At 47.1% G+C, this 16,254-nt stretch overlaps 1 protein-coding gene across 5 annotated transcripts in view; it reads left to right on the top strand.

Annotated features, from left to right (window-relative positions):
- The window catches only part of apba1a (amyloid beta (A4) precursor protein-binding, family A, member 1a), a 58,944-nt gene that overhangs the window by 24,383 nt on the left and 18,307 nt on the right, over positions 1-16,254 (top strand). For all 5 annotated transcript variants that reach the window (XM_072705203.1, XM_023803364.2, XM_023803363.2 and 2 more), the window contains one exon: positions 10,516-12,089. In XM_072705203.1, the coding sequence (XP_072561304.1) occupies positions 10,587-12,089 (1,503 nt within the window). In that variant the 5' untranslated portion in view covers positions 10,516-10,586. The remainder of the gene's footprint in view (positions 1-10,515; positions 12,090-16,254) is intronic.

Below are 16,254 nucleotides of genomic sequence, written 5' to 3'. Positions count from 1 at the left end.
CTCTTCTGTGATACGGTCTGTGCGAGTTGCCTGCCTGGCGTCCCTCCTGGGGGGGAGGGCAGATGGCAGCTTCGGCACACAGAGGCTTGAGTGTGAGTCCTGCCCACGGGTGGGGCCATCTGCTGTGGCTCCTTCCCCCAGTGCTCATGCTCAGCCCCCCCCCCCCGCCTCCCAGTGCCCCGGTGCTCGGGCCGCGTCAGAACCTCTCTACGCGGGCGTGTTGCGTTGGTCCGTTCTGGTCCTGCTGTGCAGCGCTGCATGGCTGAAATGTGCTCCTATTAAATTTGTTGAGGAACTTCCCTGGTTCTCACAGTAGAATATTCAGAGTACAATAGTGATACTTTTTTGATTCCCATCTTGCTCTCTTTGAGACACATAGACACGCATACAGGTGAGTACAAGCTTAGGGGGGGTCAGAGCGCAGGATCAGCCAGCATGCAGCATCCCTGCAGCAGCTGACGTTAAGGGCCTTGCTCACCCGCACAACTGCAGCATCACTCTGTTGGCCACGGGATTCAAACCAACAACCTTCTGATCACAGGCATGGAGACAAAACACCATCAAGACAATATGAGAACTGTACATGCGAACACAGTAATAATTCTTATTCTTCTGTTTTTGTTTTATTTATGTGATGCTGTAATTTATGGTTCATGGTTTTCATACTGGAGTCCTCTGGGATTTGTCATGTGTGTGATGGCTGATCCCGCTGATTTCCCAGTGAAATCCTCCCTTACACCCCTTAATGTGTGACCCTGATTTGCCGAGTCGCTTTAGTTCCCTGACATTTATGGTAAATGGCCATTATTAGGTGAAGATTACTTGGAATTTGGACCAGGTGTTAAAACCAAAGTCTCGATGTGACATGATGTGATGAACTGTATATCCAAATCCAGGAGCTGGGAATTCTTTGTCGCCTAAACTGTGCTGCACTAAAACCCCAATTACTGCTTTTCACATGCACTGTTAATAATAAACCGCTAATTGTTTTCTTCATACCTCTGGCTCACTACTGTGACCGTAGCTGTGGTAGCTTCCAGTTGCCGCCACTTTCTCCTGCCACAGCAGGCTAAATTCAGCAAACAAAGGCATTACATTGTATTGCCTCACATAATGGATCTTCACGTATGTTAGATACCAGAAAACACTTATTGGCTTCACTTATGCGAAAAAATTTTTTCTTTTTTTTCTAGTGTTCATGCTGGAAGCACTATAAAATTATGGCATTTTACAGATAATTCAGTGGGAGGTAAAACAAATACACAAATAAATTTTAAAAAAATGGAGGGTAGGCTCTTAAAAATGCTTTTTAAAGAAGTTCAACTCAATTTGATCGGAGCGTGGCTAAGTACATGCTCTAACCCACAATGCACTGTAACAGCCGGAACAGCGCCATGTCTCTGTTGTGGTCAGAAAAGGAATTACACCTCTATTGCGAGCCACTGGAGCGCAATCGTGCATATTTGCTGCAGCGAAATTTTGCACGGTTTTGATTTCAGTGAGACAGGAGCCAGCAGAAAAAAGATCCAAATGAAATCTGAATCACGTTCTTTCACTATAAAACATTGATAAAGCAATCTCTAAATTGTACTACAAGCATATGTTAAACCATTGATCACTGAGCTGTGAGGAGTTTAGTATAAGTAAACTGGATGGTATTGAATGAACATGTGAAGGTACATTATATTAATCTGAAGACATTTTTTTCTTGACAGTGATCAGATTTATATGCAGCAATTCCAAGGTGACGTGCCTAGGAGTTTGTTATTATCTCTCATGCCTGTTCTGGGGTCAAATTGACCCCAAAGGCACATATCAGATAAGATCTTTATTGTCACTATTACAGAAACAGTGAAAAACAGTTTAGCTGCTCTCTGTTTAGCAGAATAAGTTAAAGAAATAAGAACAACACACAAACAGAGACAGCCATCCTATTACAATATGAGTGTCTGAGTACAATGTGTACAATATGTCAGTCGAGGCAGAGTGTGCTTGATGACCTGCCCTAAGCATAGAGTCTCATAATAACATAATTATTGTAGGAGCGTTTCAGTGACGATAGTCCTTCACAGAGCCTGTGTTTGTGTGGGCTTGCTTGCCTGTTTTTGTGGGTGTGTATGCGTTTGTTTCTCTGCCTGCGACGGGTCGCTGTCGTTTTGATCATCGATTAAGCAGCTGTTCGTGAATCTTAACTTTGCAGTGCTGTGTCCACCTTGGCGCCAGACAGCTGACATGCGGGTTCTGTTTGTGAAAGCCACCTGTGATGTTGTTCTGCCCCTTTGCATTGGCTCAGGGGAGTGCCGTCTATGTTGGAACACTAACGGTGTCGCATGGTGCTCAGGACGGATGATTCATGGAAAAAGGCATTGCCCATTATCGTGTATCCTACCATCAGTTTTCCAAAACTGCTTATCCAAGGCAGGGCTGTGCTTGGAGCCTATCCCAGAACAGGGCATGAGGCAGGGGACACCCTGGATGGGACGCCAGTGCATCACAAGACACACATGCTCAAACACTATACACAATCTGGAACTGGGGTGGGGAGCCTGATCCATGTAGAGCCATTGTGGGTGCGAGTTTTTGGGATAACCTTTCAATCGGCCAATAATAAAGCAGTGCTTCTTAACTCCAGTGCTGGGAACCTACAGTTATTGGCTGATTGAGAGGTCATCCCAGAATCCCGCACCCACACCGGCCCTCCAGGGATCAGGCTCTCCACCCTTGATCCAGAGACACAAATGCATGTAAGCGCATGTTTTTGAACTGCCGGAGGGAACCAGAGTCACACAAACAGAGAGAACATGCAATCTGCACATGCGGGAGTGGGACTGAGATCCACAGCCGTGGAGGTGGAAGATTGCTGTGTTTTCCCCTCACTGAGTCACCGTGCTGTCCGTGTATTAAACCTGCTTTGTGTGAATAAGTAGGTATGGGCGTACACACAAAATAATTGCAAGGCATTTGTCGAATACCACAGGCTGCACTAAATGTCATGGGATAGTGTTTTGGCAGGGACTCGTGCAGCATTTGGAAAGGAGGAGGACAGCTGAATATCAAATATATTTTACATTTCCATGTACGATCACAGGAACCATCCACAGTGTCCCCAAGATGGCAGAGAGAAAAAAAGGGTGGTGGGGGGGTCGTCTTCTGTTGCCCTCTGGAGTAGAGGATACCATGAAGAGTTAGAAAGCAGATGGTTCAGGATTCGATTTCCAGCAAGGGCATAACATTCGGGTGCCAAGGACTCGAGGGTCTAACTGCAGACCTTCTGCAAATAAGACCCAGTTGTTTGGAAAGAGCCATGCATTGAAATATGGAGGAGATCATTTATGTATGCAAACATATTTCACTGCCCATGTACTTTTAGACATGCCCTGACCTTGACTTGATCTAAGCAAGCTGCAGTGATCCATTTTAATTTAAACACCGCCCCCCAATCCCCCAGTTTTCTCATTGCCAATTCTATTTAATGCTCGGCTGTCTCTGACTCTGCTCTGTGCCTGGCAGGAAGCGGAGAAAGCTGCAGTGCTCTCCTCTGGTTGACACCCTTGCCAGCCCAAGGCCATTTTCACACTGTGGGTCACCCAACCCCCAGAACAATGGCTGCATTGCAGTCACTTTGATGGTCTCTAGGGGGCGCCTATGTGACATTGACTCACCCCTGTGGATGAATGCTTTCTCTTGCACTTGATCACTGCTGAACTCTGAGTGACAACAGCTAATTGTGTCGCTGCAGGAAGTGTGGCTTGAGACGTAGTAGGGTTTCCCAATCCAAGTCCTGGGGGATCTGCTGTTTGCTGCTCACCGAGCTCCCAATTAATCGGGTCTGATTATGTTCTTGAATGTCTTATGACTGGCAAGACATGAGAGTTTTGATTTCTCAGTAAATGATTTAATACGCACTTTGTCATCCAAATTAATTGTGTACTTCAGTAGTTAATTGAATATTTCTTAATTGCTCCAAGCCCTTCAACAATTAGGTGACTGATTGTTAGGTATGCATTGTTTTGTTTGAGGCATATGGGAATTGAAGTTTCACCTTCTTATTTGTAGACAGTACCAGTTAAAAGTTTGGACACACCAAGCCTCCTACAAGGGAAATTGTGTTACATCATGTGACCTGGCCACATGGCCAAAACAGTAGAAATGGTTTTGGAGGAGCGTGACCAGAGAGTGAAGCCAGTGAGTGCTCAGCATATGTGAGGCCTTCCTTCAGGACAGCTGGGAAAGCATCCCAGGAGGCCACCTCATGAAACTGGTGTAGAGGAGACAGTAGGGTCAGCCAGTCCCTGGAGCAATTGGGGTTAAGGGCCCAATGGTGGGATCACTCTGCTGACCCAGGGATTTGAAACAGCAACCTTCCGAGTCCCAACCCACAGAGCTGCCCCCCCGTCCCAAAAAATATTTTTTTTGTGTAATACTTTTTTGGTCAGTGTATGATTCCAGATGTTATTTTATAGTTTTGATGTCTTTTTTCTAAAATGTAGAAAATAGTACAAATAAAACTTTCTATGGAACAAATAAACCCTTTTTAATGTAAATATTCCATAACTTTTTTTAAATGTCTTTGCAGGTCTGTTCTCACTTCGTGGCTTTCTGATTAGTGTTTTGTACCAGCCCTGTCAATCCTGGGCACATTTATAGGTTATATAGCGAAAAGGACTGCCTGCAAATGAAATGTCACTTGCCCTATGGAACACGTACAGTGCTTTCACATTCTCTCCTTTGAAATGTTCAGGGATAGGAGTGAAGCTTGGGGTCAGAGAGTAATGTGGCACCCCTGAAGCATTTTTCAGGGTTACGGTACTGCTCAAGGGTCCAATGGTGATGTGATCATGGCATTTGAACCTGCAGCCTTGCAGTCAGGGGACACAGAGACCTAACCCACAAAGTCATACACCCCCATAGTCTCTCTGCCTCCATTGCTCATGGATCGTGTGAAATATCACGCAGAGTACCATCGATCCCAATACTGCTATAAACTTGGGCTGCAGTCTCTCTAATCCTCACGTCGTTGTGACAGCGAAAAAGTCGAGTCTGGTGGCAGAATATCTAAATAGGTTTTCTTATTGCATTAGCTTTGTCAGCACTGATCTACTGTATGTGTGATGTCTGATGTGTGTGAGAGAGCAATCACACCCCAAAAATGCTGTAGTGCAGTCACTGTCTACATTTATATGGACACCATTGTGCTTTAGGTGGAGCTGAGGCGAATCTGCCTTGTTCTTTGAAAACACTAAAGCAGGGGTCTCCAACTCCGGTCCTGGATAGCTACTATCCAGTCGGTTTTCAATCCTACCTGGCTTCTGATGAGCCACACCTGTTCTCAGGTAAATACCAGGGTCAGGTGTGGCTCATCAGAAGCAAAGTAGGATAGAAAACCTACTGGATAGTAGCTCTCCTGGACCGGAGTTGGAGACCCCTGCACTAATGGTATATAGGTAGCTTTGCAGCTTTTCTAAATAGGTCATATTGTGTTTAGAGGAAGGGCATGTCCTGGATTTTGGTGGGGTGGATTCCTAGTTTTTAAATGCTTAATACCTATTGTCATGTGATATGTAGTGTTACACTTCCCAGGCACATTAAATGTATTTTTATACATGTTCGAAAGACATGTTTATTTTTATTACTAGGTTGCTGCGCGATAAAAATAAAGATCTTTGCAGTCCACCTGGGTTGATCACTTCTTGCAGTTTTACATATTCAAATAAAACTGACAACATGCACATTTGTGTTTACAGCTTCCTCTGAAATGTGTTACATAGGAAGAAATGGAATTAAAATCCATGAACATTAGCTAGTCCTCTTTGAATTAAGAAACTTGAAAAAATTAGCAAGGGCTTCGGTGGGGGAAATGACTAAAATCAGAGATGGAAATTAGCTGTCATGTTGCTGGAGAGATTGAGTAAATGTTCATTGTTCTTTGCGAACCGCAAAATTGTAACTCTCCAGACATCCATTAATGATATGTTGCAACAGTTGTTATGTTTGCAGTAGACGTCCCAGTAGGTAATTATGTAGCTGTGCTTTTAAAAGCTGCTATAAAATATTATAAATCCATATATGCCAAGTTGCTTTAATCCAATGGTGGCCTAATTTAGCCTTATGGTCAGATTGAATTAGTGAAATATCTCACCATTGACAGTGAGCGGTGTTCATACACTGAGTTAGTGAGGCAAGTTTCACCTGGTGGAATTGCAAGTGGATCTCTAGGTTACAGATACAGATAATACGAAATTCTTGTCAAGACAAAATATTGACCTTGACCCTCCCTCCTTCTGGTATTTGTGTGGCAAAATGCAATTAAGTCTGTGATGGCGGGGGTTTATAATCTAATCTGTTCATAGTAAATTGCAGGTCTAATTTGATTTGCCTCCCAGCAGATCAGACTGTGAGACGGGAGAAATCCAGCTTCAAATGAGGTGTAATATATCTTCTTCTAACATCATTTTACCCCAAGGATGCCGTACCTGCTACAAACAGCACGGACAGGCCACACAAAACAAGATGTCCACCCTGACCTCAACTGTCACCCTGGAGCCCTTTATGCCAGATGTTTCATGGTTTTTCATTCCAGCCACGATCCACTGAACCACATTCATTTGGCCTCCGCTGCTTTATCAATGTCATGTGAGCCCGTGCAGTGCATGTATTTAAGGATGTGTTTTGAATTACATTCAAAGCCATACACAATTTCTGAAGGTGGGGTCACACATTCGAGATACAATGTAATAATCATTAGAGATATCAAATGGTAATTGTGTCACTAAGAGCTCCCCATTAACCAGGGGCAGATCTCAGGGGTGGTTAGTAAAAATATAGTCACCCCTATTCAACCCCCCATCAGAATAATAATAAGGAAATATGGATCATTTAATTTTCTAAGTGGAACCATAGAAGAGATATGGTGTGGCATGCCCTCCCCCATAGAAATAACTGCCCCCTCATGATTCTGTTGTCATGCTCTCCTCCATCCATCCATCTTCTGTACCTGCTTGTCCTATACAGGGTCACGATGGTCTGGAACTTCTCCTGCAAGGGAAATAGCCGAGACAGGGGCGCAAAAACACACTGATGGGCACACGCACCATTCATGCACACCTACAGGGTATTTGGAATCTCTAAATAACCTCAGCAAGTTTTTCGACTGTGGGGGGGGGCTAGAGTACTCGGAGGAAACCCCGCAATGACACAGGGAGAAGATGTAAACTCCACACGCACGGAGTTAGAGCGGAAGCTTGAACCCTGGTCTTAGAAGTGTGAGGCAACAGTGCTATCAACTGCCGCTCCATCATTTCCTGAAAATGACTAAACATGCCGTACCGAGATGATCTCACTGTCACTGATCTTCTAAAGTGGCGCCAGGGGACTGGGAGACCCTGTGCAAACGGGTATTTGATTCCCAAGGTAGTGAACAGAATGTGTTCCCTTCACTGAGAAACGCTTATGCCTTTTGTTTGTCCTGTTTGTCCGTTTTTGGCCTGATAAGGTGTCGTTCCTCGTGTGGATTCGGTGACTCACCCCACACTGTCATCGGTGATATTAGACACGGCCTTTTAATTATCAGCAGGGACCGTAACCGCGTCACCATGTGCCACAGCAGAATGGTACGTTATTTCTGCTGCAGATTTTTTGTTGGGCATTTTACGCGTGTTCATGAATTTACGTCGCCTTTACGGGACTGCAGTAAGCGATACATGCACCATTCGCTTTATTTGAGCTACACTGCGCCTCTCTGTTTTTCATCTGGTTTCCTTTTTCTTAATTATTCTATATCACTTTCTCTTCCTTATTTATTATGTATTTATTTTGTGGTTTATTTATTTTATCAATAATACCATTTTTATTATGGTGGAATTGGCCATGTTTTATTTCACCGTAGGTTACAGTCTGATACTGCGACAAATGGGACGAATAAAAATCCTGGAATAAAAACACAGTGAGGAAAAAATACAATAGTCATGGCCTGTAAATGTGAATGTTTCAGGCAAATTATGGCAGCAGATTATCTGCTAGTGTTTTAGGACAAGATATTCTTGGACGCCTTGGGTTCAGTGAGTACGGAATTCTCTATGACGTCCTTGCTAGTGGAATGTTACTTTGACACATTCTGAAATGTTGTAAGTTTAACAGTAATGCCTCATTCTGTTCAGTAGTTTATATAGTGCAAGTTTGCATTGAGAAGTTTCTTGGCTGGGGCAATGCTCAACATTGCCTTGTTCCCTGGTTCCCCAAGCATATTTGTGTCTGAAAGCTGTGGCTTCGTAAAGGGCAGCCAAAGCACAGCATGTGGTGGTAGTGTCGAGAACGTAGAGTGTCGAGAACGTAGAGTGTCGAGAACGTAGAGTGTCGAGAACGTAGAGTGTGTGAGCAGAACCCTGGTGAGGTTCTCAGATAGAGAGCAGCGACAGGAGAGCTCTGTGCCTCAACTGCATCTGGGGTGTCCCCCGGGTCACGCTTCAGAGACGGAGATCACAGGGACAAATAGAAGGTCCTCTTTTTCCTCTCTGGCCTTCACAGCCACTGTCCAGCATGCTGTTCCTTCCTGCAGCCGGACCTGTCATGACGAGCATCGACTTCTGGAAGTCGAAAATTCATGCACTGCTTGTCAGCTGTGAATGTTGAGGTCTTGTAGTTCTTGGTGATCACTTTATTGTTCATGGTTGATCTGAACTGTATCTTTTTTCATCAGTCTGTGTTTATCCTCTTCACCCCTCGTCAGACTGGGGCTGATGGACCGTGTTTGTGTCTCACAGCACCTTCCCACGTGTCTAATGGTGCAGGCCAAGATCTGGCATGCAACGGCTGCCCCTTCCCTTGTAATCGCATTGTCCAGTCCACGGTCGCATTTGCCCGCTGTGTAATGCACAACTCCTTCCTGGCTTGGCTGTGCGGTCAGGCAGGGGGCGCCGGCGGCCAATTAAAGCTCGGTGGTGGACCTACCAGTCATCCGGCGGAGGCGGAGCTCTGTAAGCCTGATCCCATCGGCTGGCGCGTTCAGCGCCATGAAATATTCATTACAGGAACACGTCAGCTGTCATGCCACGGTGCTTTTTGCTGGGTTGTTTGTTTGTTTGACGGGTCATGTGACCGCTGGCCCAGAGTGATGAAAAGCCACTGATGAAAGTTTGTTACATATATGATTACTAGTTTGTTTTACTGCCTAAAACACAGTAGCTATGCTGGCACTAAGACTGAGAACAGTTTATGTTGAATGACAGTGTTTTCTTCAAAACTGTGTAATTAGTTGAACTAAGATATTTTGTCACAAGATAAAACAGAACATAAGAGACCTGATTTCAGTCGTAACTCAGTTTTGATAAAATATGCAAGGATAGCGTTTTTTGTACGGCAGTGTAGCGAGTTGACGTTGGTTTAATGTTAATTTAGTATGAATGGTGATTCCATTTGAACATAAGGCTCCAGATGATTCTGTTAATGTGAACATATATTCGCGTTTCCGCTTTTTGCTCCTTTTTTTGGCAGATATCTTGGCTGAAGAAGCATATGCAGAGTTTCAGCTGGACAGTTTGCCTCCACCTGTCTCCGCGGTAACGCAGCCATTGTGGCCTGGGGCTGTGGAGTGACGGAGGGGCTGGACAGGGTGTCGGGGGGGGGGGGCAATGGCGGCTGCGGGCCGGAGGTGTCCATCAGTCTGCATTTGTAATGTGTCTTGGCATTTCACTGCAGCCTCTGAAAGTACCTAATAGTAATGTCCATCCCCGTCACCGTGGCAACCGGGTAGCCTGGACATTGTGTTTTCCCCCCTTTGTTTAAATCCTTTACTGCTAAAAGGAATCCTTAAGCCACTGGTTTGCGCAGTTAAAAGGCCTTTCTACCTTGTTTTGAAACGATGCCCAGATTTGTTCCCAAGGTCCTCTGTCCTCTGCCATTATAGGCATTGATTTCAGCAATTTCTTTCATTTGATATAGCTGTTTGAGGCTGCGACTCCGGCTAATGGGGATTGTGGATGTCAGGAGCATAAGGGCAAGGATTGGCGGGTCTGGGTTAGTGCTCCGTACCTGAAGTCTCATGGGCCATGATGTGGGAGTAGCTGCTGGCTCATCTTCTCCTCCTTAACCTGGCCTTAGTGTTGCCCCATGTTGGTCGGCATGGTCTCCTTCTCTCTGCAGTTCCACCTGAAGGAACATTTATGGAACAGCTGGGTAGCTCTCCTGACCAGACAGGCTGGGTGGTGCGTTATGGATCAGTGTGTGTGAGGTCTTTGTCATGCAGGAGGTTCAATCCTGGGTAGCTCATCCTCTGCAACAAACCTATAGTCAGGCTGCTGCTGCATATAAAAAGAAGCCACGGTCATTACAGGCGATTGATGGTGCGAGTTTCTCAGGGAAGCTGGGCGACAGACGAAAGATCAGTGACACACATGCCCATGGTGTTTGCCGCATCTCACTGGGGTTTGCAGGGCTGAGGATTTCCAGCCGTCGCTTTGCAGGTGGTGCAGTGGCTCTGCTGCATTAACCGACTTTTGTGTCTCCCGTTTGTCCCCGCAGACTCTGTGCCTTGTCCTGCATGACCCCCGGCCTGAAGGACAGCATGTGTCGTGCGTAGACCTGAGGCAACCATGAACCACCTGAACGAGGCGGAGCGGGAGGCGGAGCCTGGCAGCGGCAGCCTGGAGCAGAGCGAGGCGGTCGAGGCTGAGATGGGCGAGGTGGAGCCCCAGCCATATGCCCAGCACCGCCGATCCGGTCGGGCCCGGCCACAGAACGGGCACAGCACGGACGGCGCCCCTGAGAGGCCGGCGCACCACCAGCAGGGCGCGGCGCGGTATCGACGTTACGATGGCTCGGATGGTAGGGGCGGCCGCACCCGTGGCCAGCGAAGGGGGGAGGAGGTAGAGGCGGAGAGGCAGCACGTGCCCAAGCCCGTCCCACGTGCTGGCGTGACTCGGTACCGCCGACAGGGGGATGGCGAAGCCCGCCTCCGCGCCCAGCAGCAGAGGCAGAGGCAGAGGCAACAGCGGGAGGCAGAGAGGGCGGAGCTTCCCCCACCCGCCCCACCTCCCCTGGAACGTGAGGACCCCGAGGAGGACGAGGGCGCGTCCGGCCTGGCCCGCTCTGGCAGCACGGAGAGCGGCTTCCACAACCACACGGACCGAGCCGAGGGCGACGCCGTCATGGCGCTGGAGCCAGAGCGGGAGGATGATGGCGTATACGGTGTGCCCTTCCGGCCTGAGGCCGAGGGCTACACAGAGAGCGCTGAGGCCGAGCAGCACCAGCCCCACCAGCAGCCCCACTACCTGCCCCAGCCACCCCCGCTGCCCCTGGAGCCCCTGCCCAACGCCGAGCGGCCCCTGAGCCGGGATGCCGAAGCCCTGAACCCCACCTACTCCAGCTACGTGTATGCCCAGCAGCCCTACCAGGCTGGAGAGGCAGGGGGCGCCGGAGAGCCCGAGGACGAGCCGTACTCGGAGCCGTACGCCAGCTACGGCATGCAGGAGCACGTCTATGAGGAGATAGGGGACGGCCCTCCAGCAGATGGGGAGACCGAGAAGGAGAGGATGCAGCAGCGCAGGGCTGGCTTCCGCCTCTTCGAGCAGGAGGACTTCCGGCAGCAGGAGGCTGTGGGGTCCCGGCTGCACCACTATGACGAGCGCTCCGACGGCGAGTCCGACAGCCCTGAGAAGGAGGCTGAGTTTGCCCCCTACCCCCGCATGGACAGCATGGACCAGGAGGAGGACATTGACCAGATCGTGGCCGAGGTCAAGGAGAGCCTGAGTTCACAGAGCCTGGACCGCATGGGGGCGGCGGAGGAGTGGCCCGAGTCGGAGCACAACTCCCAGGAGGAGCCAGAGGAGAGGAAACCCCCGGCGGATGAGGAGGAGGTGCATGGGCCGACCGCGGCCAGCCCCTCTGAGGACCCAGCCCCGCAGAGAGAAGGCAGGGAGAAACGTGATGCCATCTCACTGGCCATCAAGGACATAAAGGAGGCCATTGAGGAGGTGAAAACCCGGACAGTGCGCTCTCCGTACACCCCCGATGAACCCAAAGAGCCCATTTGGGTGATGAGGCAGGACCTGAGTCCGACCAGCGAGGGCGAGCTTCAGCCCCCCCCAGGGGTCGACGTGAGTATCAGCGAACGCCGCAGTCACACTCTGAAAGTCTTCTAGGTTTGCAGTACAATGTTACATCTAAGGACAAAGCCAACGAGGATAGCTTGATATGGATTTTATCGTCAAAAATGGTAACTTTCATGGTCATTATCACAGTTTTTTGCAAGCCTGCGTTAAGTGTTGGGGAAGTTACTCACAAAAGTAATCCATTACAGATGTGGATTAAAGTCCATGAAGTACAAATCCAGACCAAGTTTTTGTTTCAATCAACCAGTTGATTAATCTGTGACTGTTTATATCTTTACCTCTTTATATATATATATATATATATATATATATATATATATATATATATACAGCGTAACACCTTCTGTCTGCATGTTAATACAGCAGCGTATGGGGAGAAAAAACTCAACACCCATTTCTCTATTTGTTGGCCCCATCAGCAGCTAAGCGTGTTTGTTTTCTGGTAATTCCACGCTCCCTCATCTTCGGTTTTGTTTCCCCGTCATCCTGCTGGTAAACACAGCGCCCCGATTAAGCTTGCATTCTCACGAGCTGTGGACACCCTTGCGGAGATGAATGGCCTGCCTCTGTTAACATAATGGAAAGACTTTGGCTTATCGGGGGGCCTCTGGGCTTCATTTGTATTCGGGGGGCCTCCACATGCAACCCGGGCCGCGTAAATAGACTCGTCTTCCCGCCACTGACAGCCCAGCAGCGAGAGAGAAGCAGATAATCGGACAGATTGAAAAAGACACAGAACGCAGTACTGCAGATAGCATGGTAAGCCACAGAGTAAAGGGTAAGACCTTGTATTAGTGCTGCCTCTGAGTTCTGTGAAAGCTGTGCTTGGCGTTTGTGCTTCAGCTTTGGGCCAATTCCTGACGCTCCTTATCTAAAGGTCCCTCGTGTGTTAGAACCGTATCTGTCTTTCTTATGAAACCGTGCGACCGAATGAAGAAACGGACGAGATGAAAAGGTGTCGCAAGAGTGGACAATAAATGCTAAAATAAACTTGGGAGATATGCAAATGAAGAATGAGTGTCTGGATGGACTAATTGTTTAGCAGCTTGGCATGAAAATATGCAGGAAGGTATTATTAACATGCAGCAAGAAAAAGAAAAAAACATCGTCATCAGTTTTACAACTGCTTCTGTCTTTTGTTAGGGAAGCCTGTGCCAAAATAGACAGAAATCTGCTTAGAGGAATTTCGCAAAGAAATCTGCCAAGAAGCGCATGGAAAAATGTGTAACAATCCACACCGGGCAGAACTGGGATAAAATTACCCGGGATGAGTCAGCAAAGGCATGGACTGACCTTAAAAATACATCGTTATGAAGCCAGGAGATGTATGAGATCCCAGCCAACATCTCAGCTTGTACCTTGAAGTAGCGTGATGATAGCGCTGTTCAGTCAGAGTCAAACAAACGATTAGCTGATGTCATTAAAATGATAGGGTTAGGGTTAGGGCTGCTCCAGTCTTGTGTAATGAAGAGGCCCTAAGAAAGAGCTTCCTAATTCAGTGGAATTGCAGTAAGGATGTTTCAGTTGTGCTTGACAGACTCTGACAGACCTGGCGGGCCGGAGAGCACTGGCTGTACTTCGAGCCGCTGTCAATGGGAGCCGACAGAGCGGCGTTTCTTAGCAGAGTGTGGGAGGAAGTCGGGGAGACAGCGGTGTCGTGTGTCCTTATAAATAAACTAAAGTGCGACTCGGAACGACTCCGCTAGAGCCAGCTCAGAAACCCGCGGCCCCAGCTGGCAGCGTGTGAGGTTTGCGGTGTTTTCAGAATCCTTGGTTTGCAGCAGTGCGTTTCACATAGAAAGTCATTCATACCAGCAGGTCGTTTCCTGTTGAGGTTTTTAACTTTATTTACACGGGACACCCGACCATAACCACCGGCAAGTATATAAACAAAATTGAGCGTAAATTAAAAACCTATAAGGAAAACATAGATTTTTAAAAACTTAGCAGCGTGTGTGTGTATTATTCAGATTGCCAGTGACCAGTGAGCACTACCAGTTTAATGTTTAGTTTTTTTATTGAAGCTTCAATGCAGACTGCTGGATTGTCTCACTAGATTTTATAAGAGAATATACCTTCATTTTCAGCTATATTTATGGCAGGATATGAGAACTTTATTAATACTGGGGGAAATTCTTGTAGTAATTTGCAAGCTAATTTATGGTAGGGGTGGGTGCTTTGCTTATGGTGTCATTTAAGATCAGGTTTAACATCCATCCATGCAGCTATTGGAGCAAATAATGTCATTATGTATTTTTTAAAATCTTTTCGAAAAATTTTGCATCAAACTGAGCACTGTGACCTTTGCAGAGTCTGCATCATTAACACACGTGACGATGGTGATGAAAGCGTGAGGCACTTCGCTGTCACCCACTGGCAGAAATTCTTTGGGTTCTCATAGCAACATGCATATGGATGCAGATGTAGTAACAGGCTAACAGCAGACAGTCTGTTCATTATGTATTACTATTCAAGGATTTAATGGTCCATTATGACAAGTTCTGTTCATTGTTTAGCTGACATTTTACTGTTCACAGGTGGTCCTTCTATCTTTTTTATAGTTTAGGTTAATTAAAATATTGTGGCAGTCATTGGACCTTATTTACTAATTACTTTCAATCAAAATATATCGTTACTATCATATGTTTAGTTTATAGTTCCTGTTTTTTTCGCAGTTGCGGTTAATTAGATCTTACTATGAATATTTCAGGTTGCATGGTTAAGTCAATAATGTGATACAGAGTCTGTATCACGGCATAATGTCTGCGATAAAGCCTTGTGGTGAAATCTGCCCCCCAGATTCGAGCGGGCGGCCGGAGCTAAAAACGATAGGGTTTCAGACGTAACAGAGCAAAAGAGAGACTGCAGTGCTGATTAGAGCTGCCAGGGACCCCAAGAGCCTGCTGGCGAGAGAGAGACTGTTTTCTTGCCTAAACAAAGGCTCAGAACGGCTCCCACCTCACTCCATATGAGCCCTCAGTCGTCATCAAAGTTTGGAGGAGTCGCCTGGTAACCGTGCAGCAGACGTCACTCTCGTCTCCTGCTGCTTTCATCAGGGAGATGCAGAGATACGCAGGAATGGTGAGACTGACCTAGACCTCCTGTGAGGGACTGTGTTAGGGTATACTTTCCTGGTCCGGTCATACCCATCTGGAGACTCAAAGAATGAAGACTGATACTGTGAAATTAAATTAATATGCAATTTTCCTATTAAATCTTTATTTCCTTTCTAAATATCTTTCACACCCTGTGACTGGCATCCCATCCAGGGCTACCACAGCTTTATGCCCTTTGCTGCTTGGATAGGGTCTAACCCCACACCCCTCCAATTAGGATATGCATGTCCAGCTGTCTGTCCGTCGGTCTCTCTGTCCGTCGGTCTCTCCGTCTGTCTGTCAGTCTCTGTCTGTCCGACTGTCTGTCTGTCTGCCCAGCTGTCTGTCTCTGTCCGTCCGGCTGTCTGTCTGTCTATCGGTCTCCCTGCCTGCTTGTCATTCTCACGAAGCCTCTTGTACTAAAGTCAAATTAAGGCACCAGGGAGGTCACATGGAGATTTTTTTTTTTGAGCGAGACACAGTAATGAAAGTAGGAGCTCAAAGTACAAAGAGAAGTAAAATTAGAACTATATAAGCAGAGTCCTTCTCTGTATGGATGTTAATTAGTTACAGTGTTGGCAGAAAAGATTGTTGGCATTAGCAGTCGTAATTAAAATATGAGAATATAGCCAAAATTTTTCATGAGCTTATGCACAAAGTAGCATCAGGGAGTCTGCTGAGGGCTGCAGCAGTGGAAGCGAGGTCAATCCCCCAGCAGGGCTCTGGGTTCGTCGCCGTCCATGGCGAGGCCTGCCTAATTGGCTCACGCTCCATCAGATGGATTAGGCGGCCGGTTCCTCTCTCTCTCTCTCTCTCTGTCTCTCTCTCTCTGTCTCCCTCTTTCTCTCTCACAAAAACTGCATTGAAGAAGGTGGCCGACAACACAAACATTGGGGGAAATTTGTATTAGTTCTCACCACTTTTTAATTAGCATAGGCAATTTTTTTTTTGGGGGGGGGGGCTGGCTACAATGAGGCCAAGTCCTTCTGGTTAAAAAAAGGCATTGTTTAAAAAGTGACGTAAGATAAGGTATTATCGAAGGCCACGCCAACTTG

This window comes from Paramormyrops kingsleyae, chromosome 2 (assembly GCF_048594095.1).
Source record: "Paramormyrops kingsleyae isolate MSU_618 chromosome 2, PKINGS_0.4, whole genome shotgun sequence".
Classification (NCBI taxonomy): Eukaryota; Metazoa; Chordata; class Actinopteri; order Osteoglossiformes; family Mormyridae; genus Paramormyrops; species Paramormyrops kingsleyae.
Note: the sequence above shows the minus strand (reverse complement) of the source record. Positions and strands in the feature narration are given on the sequence as shown.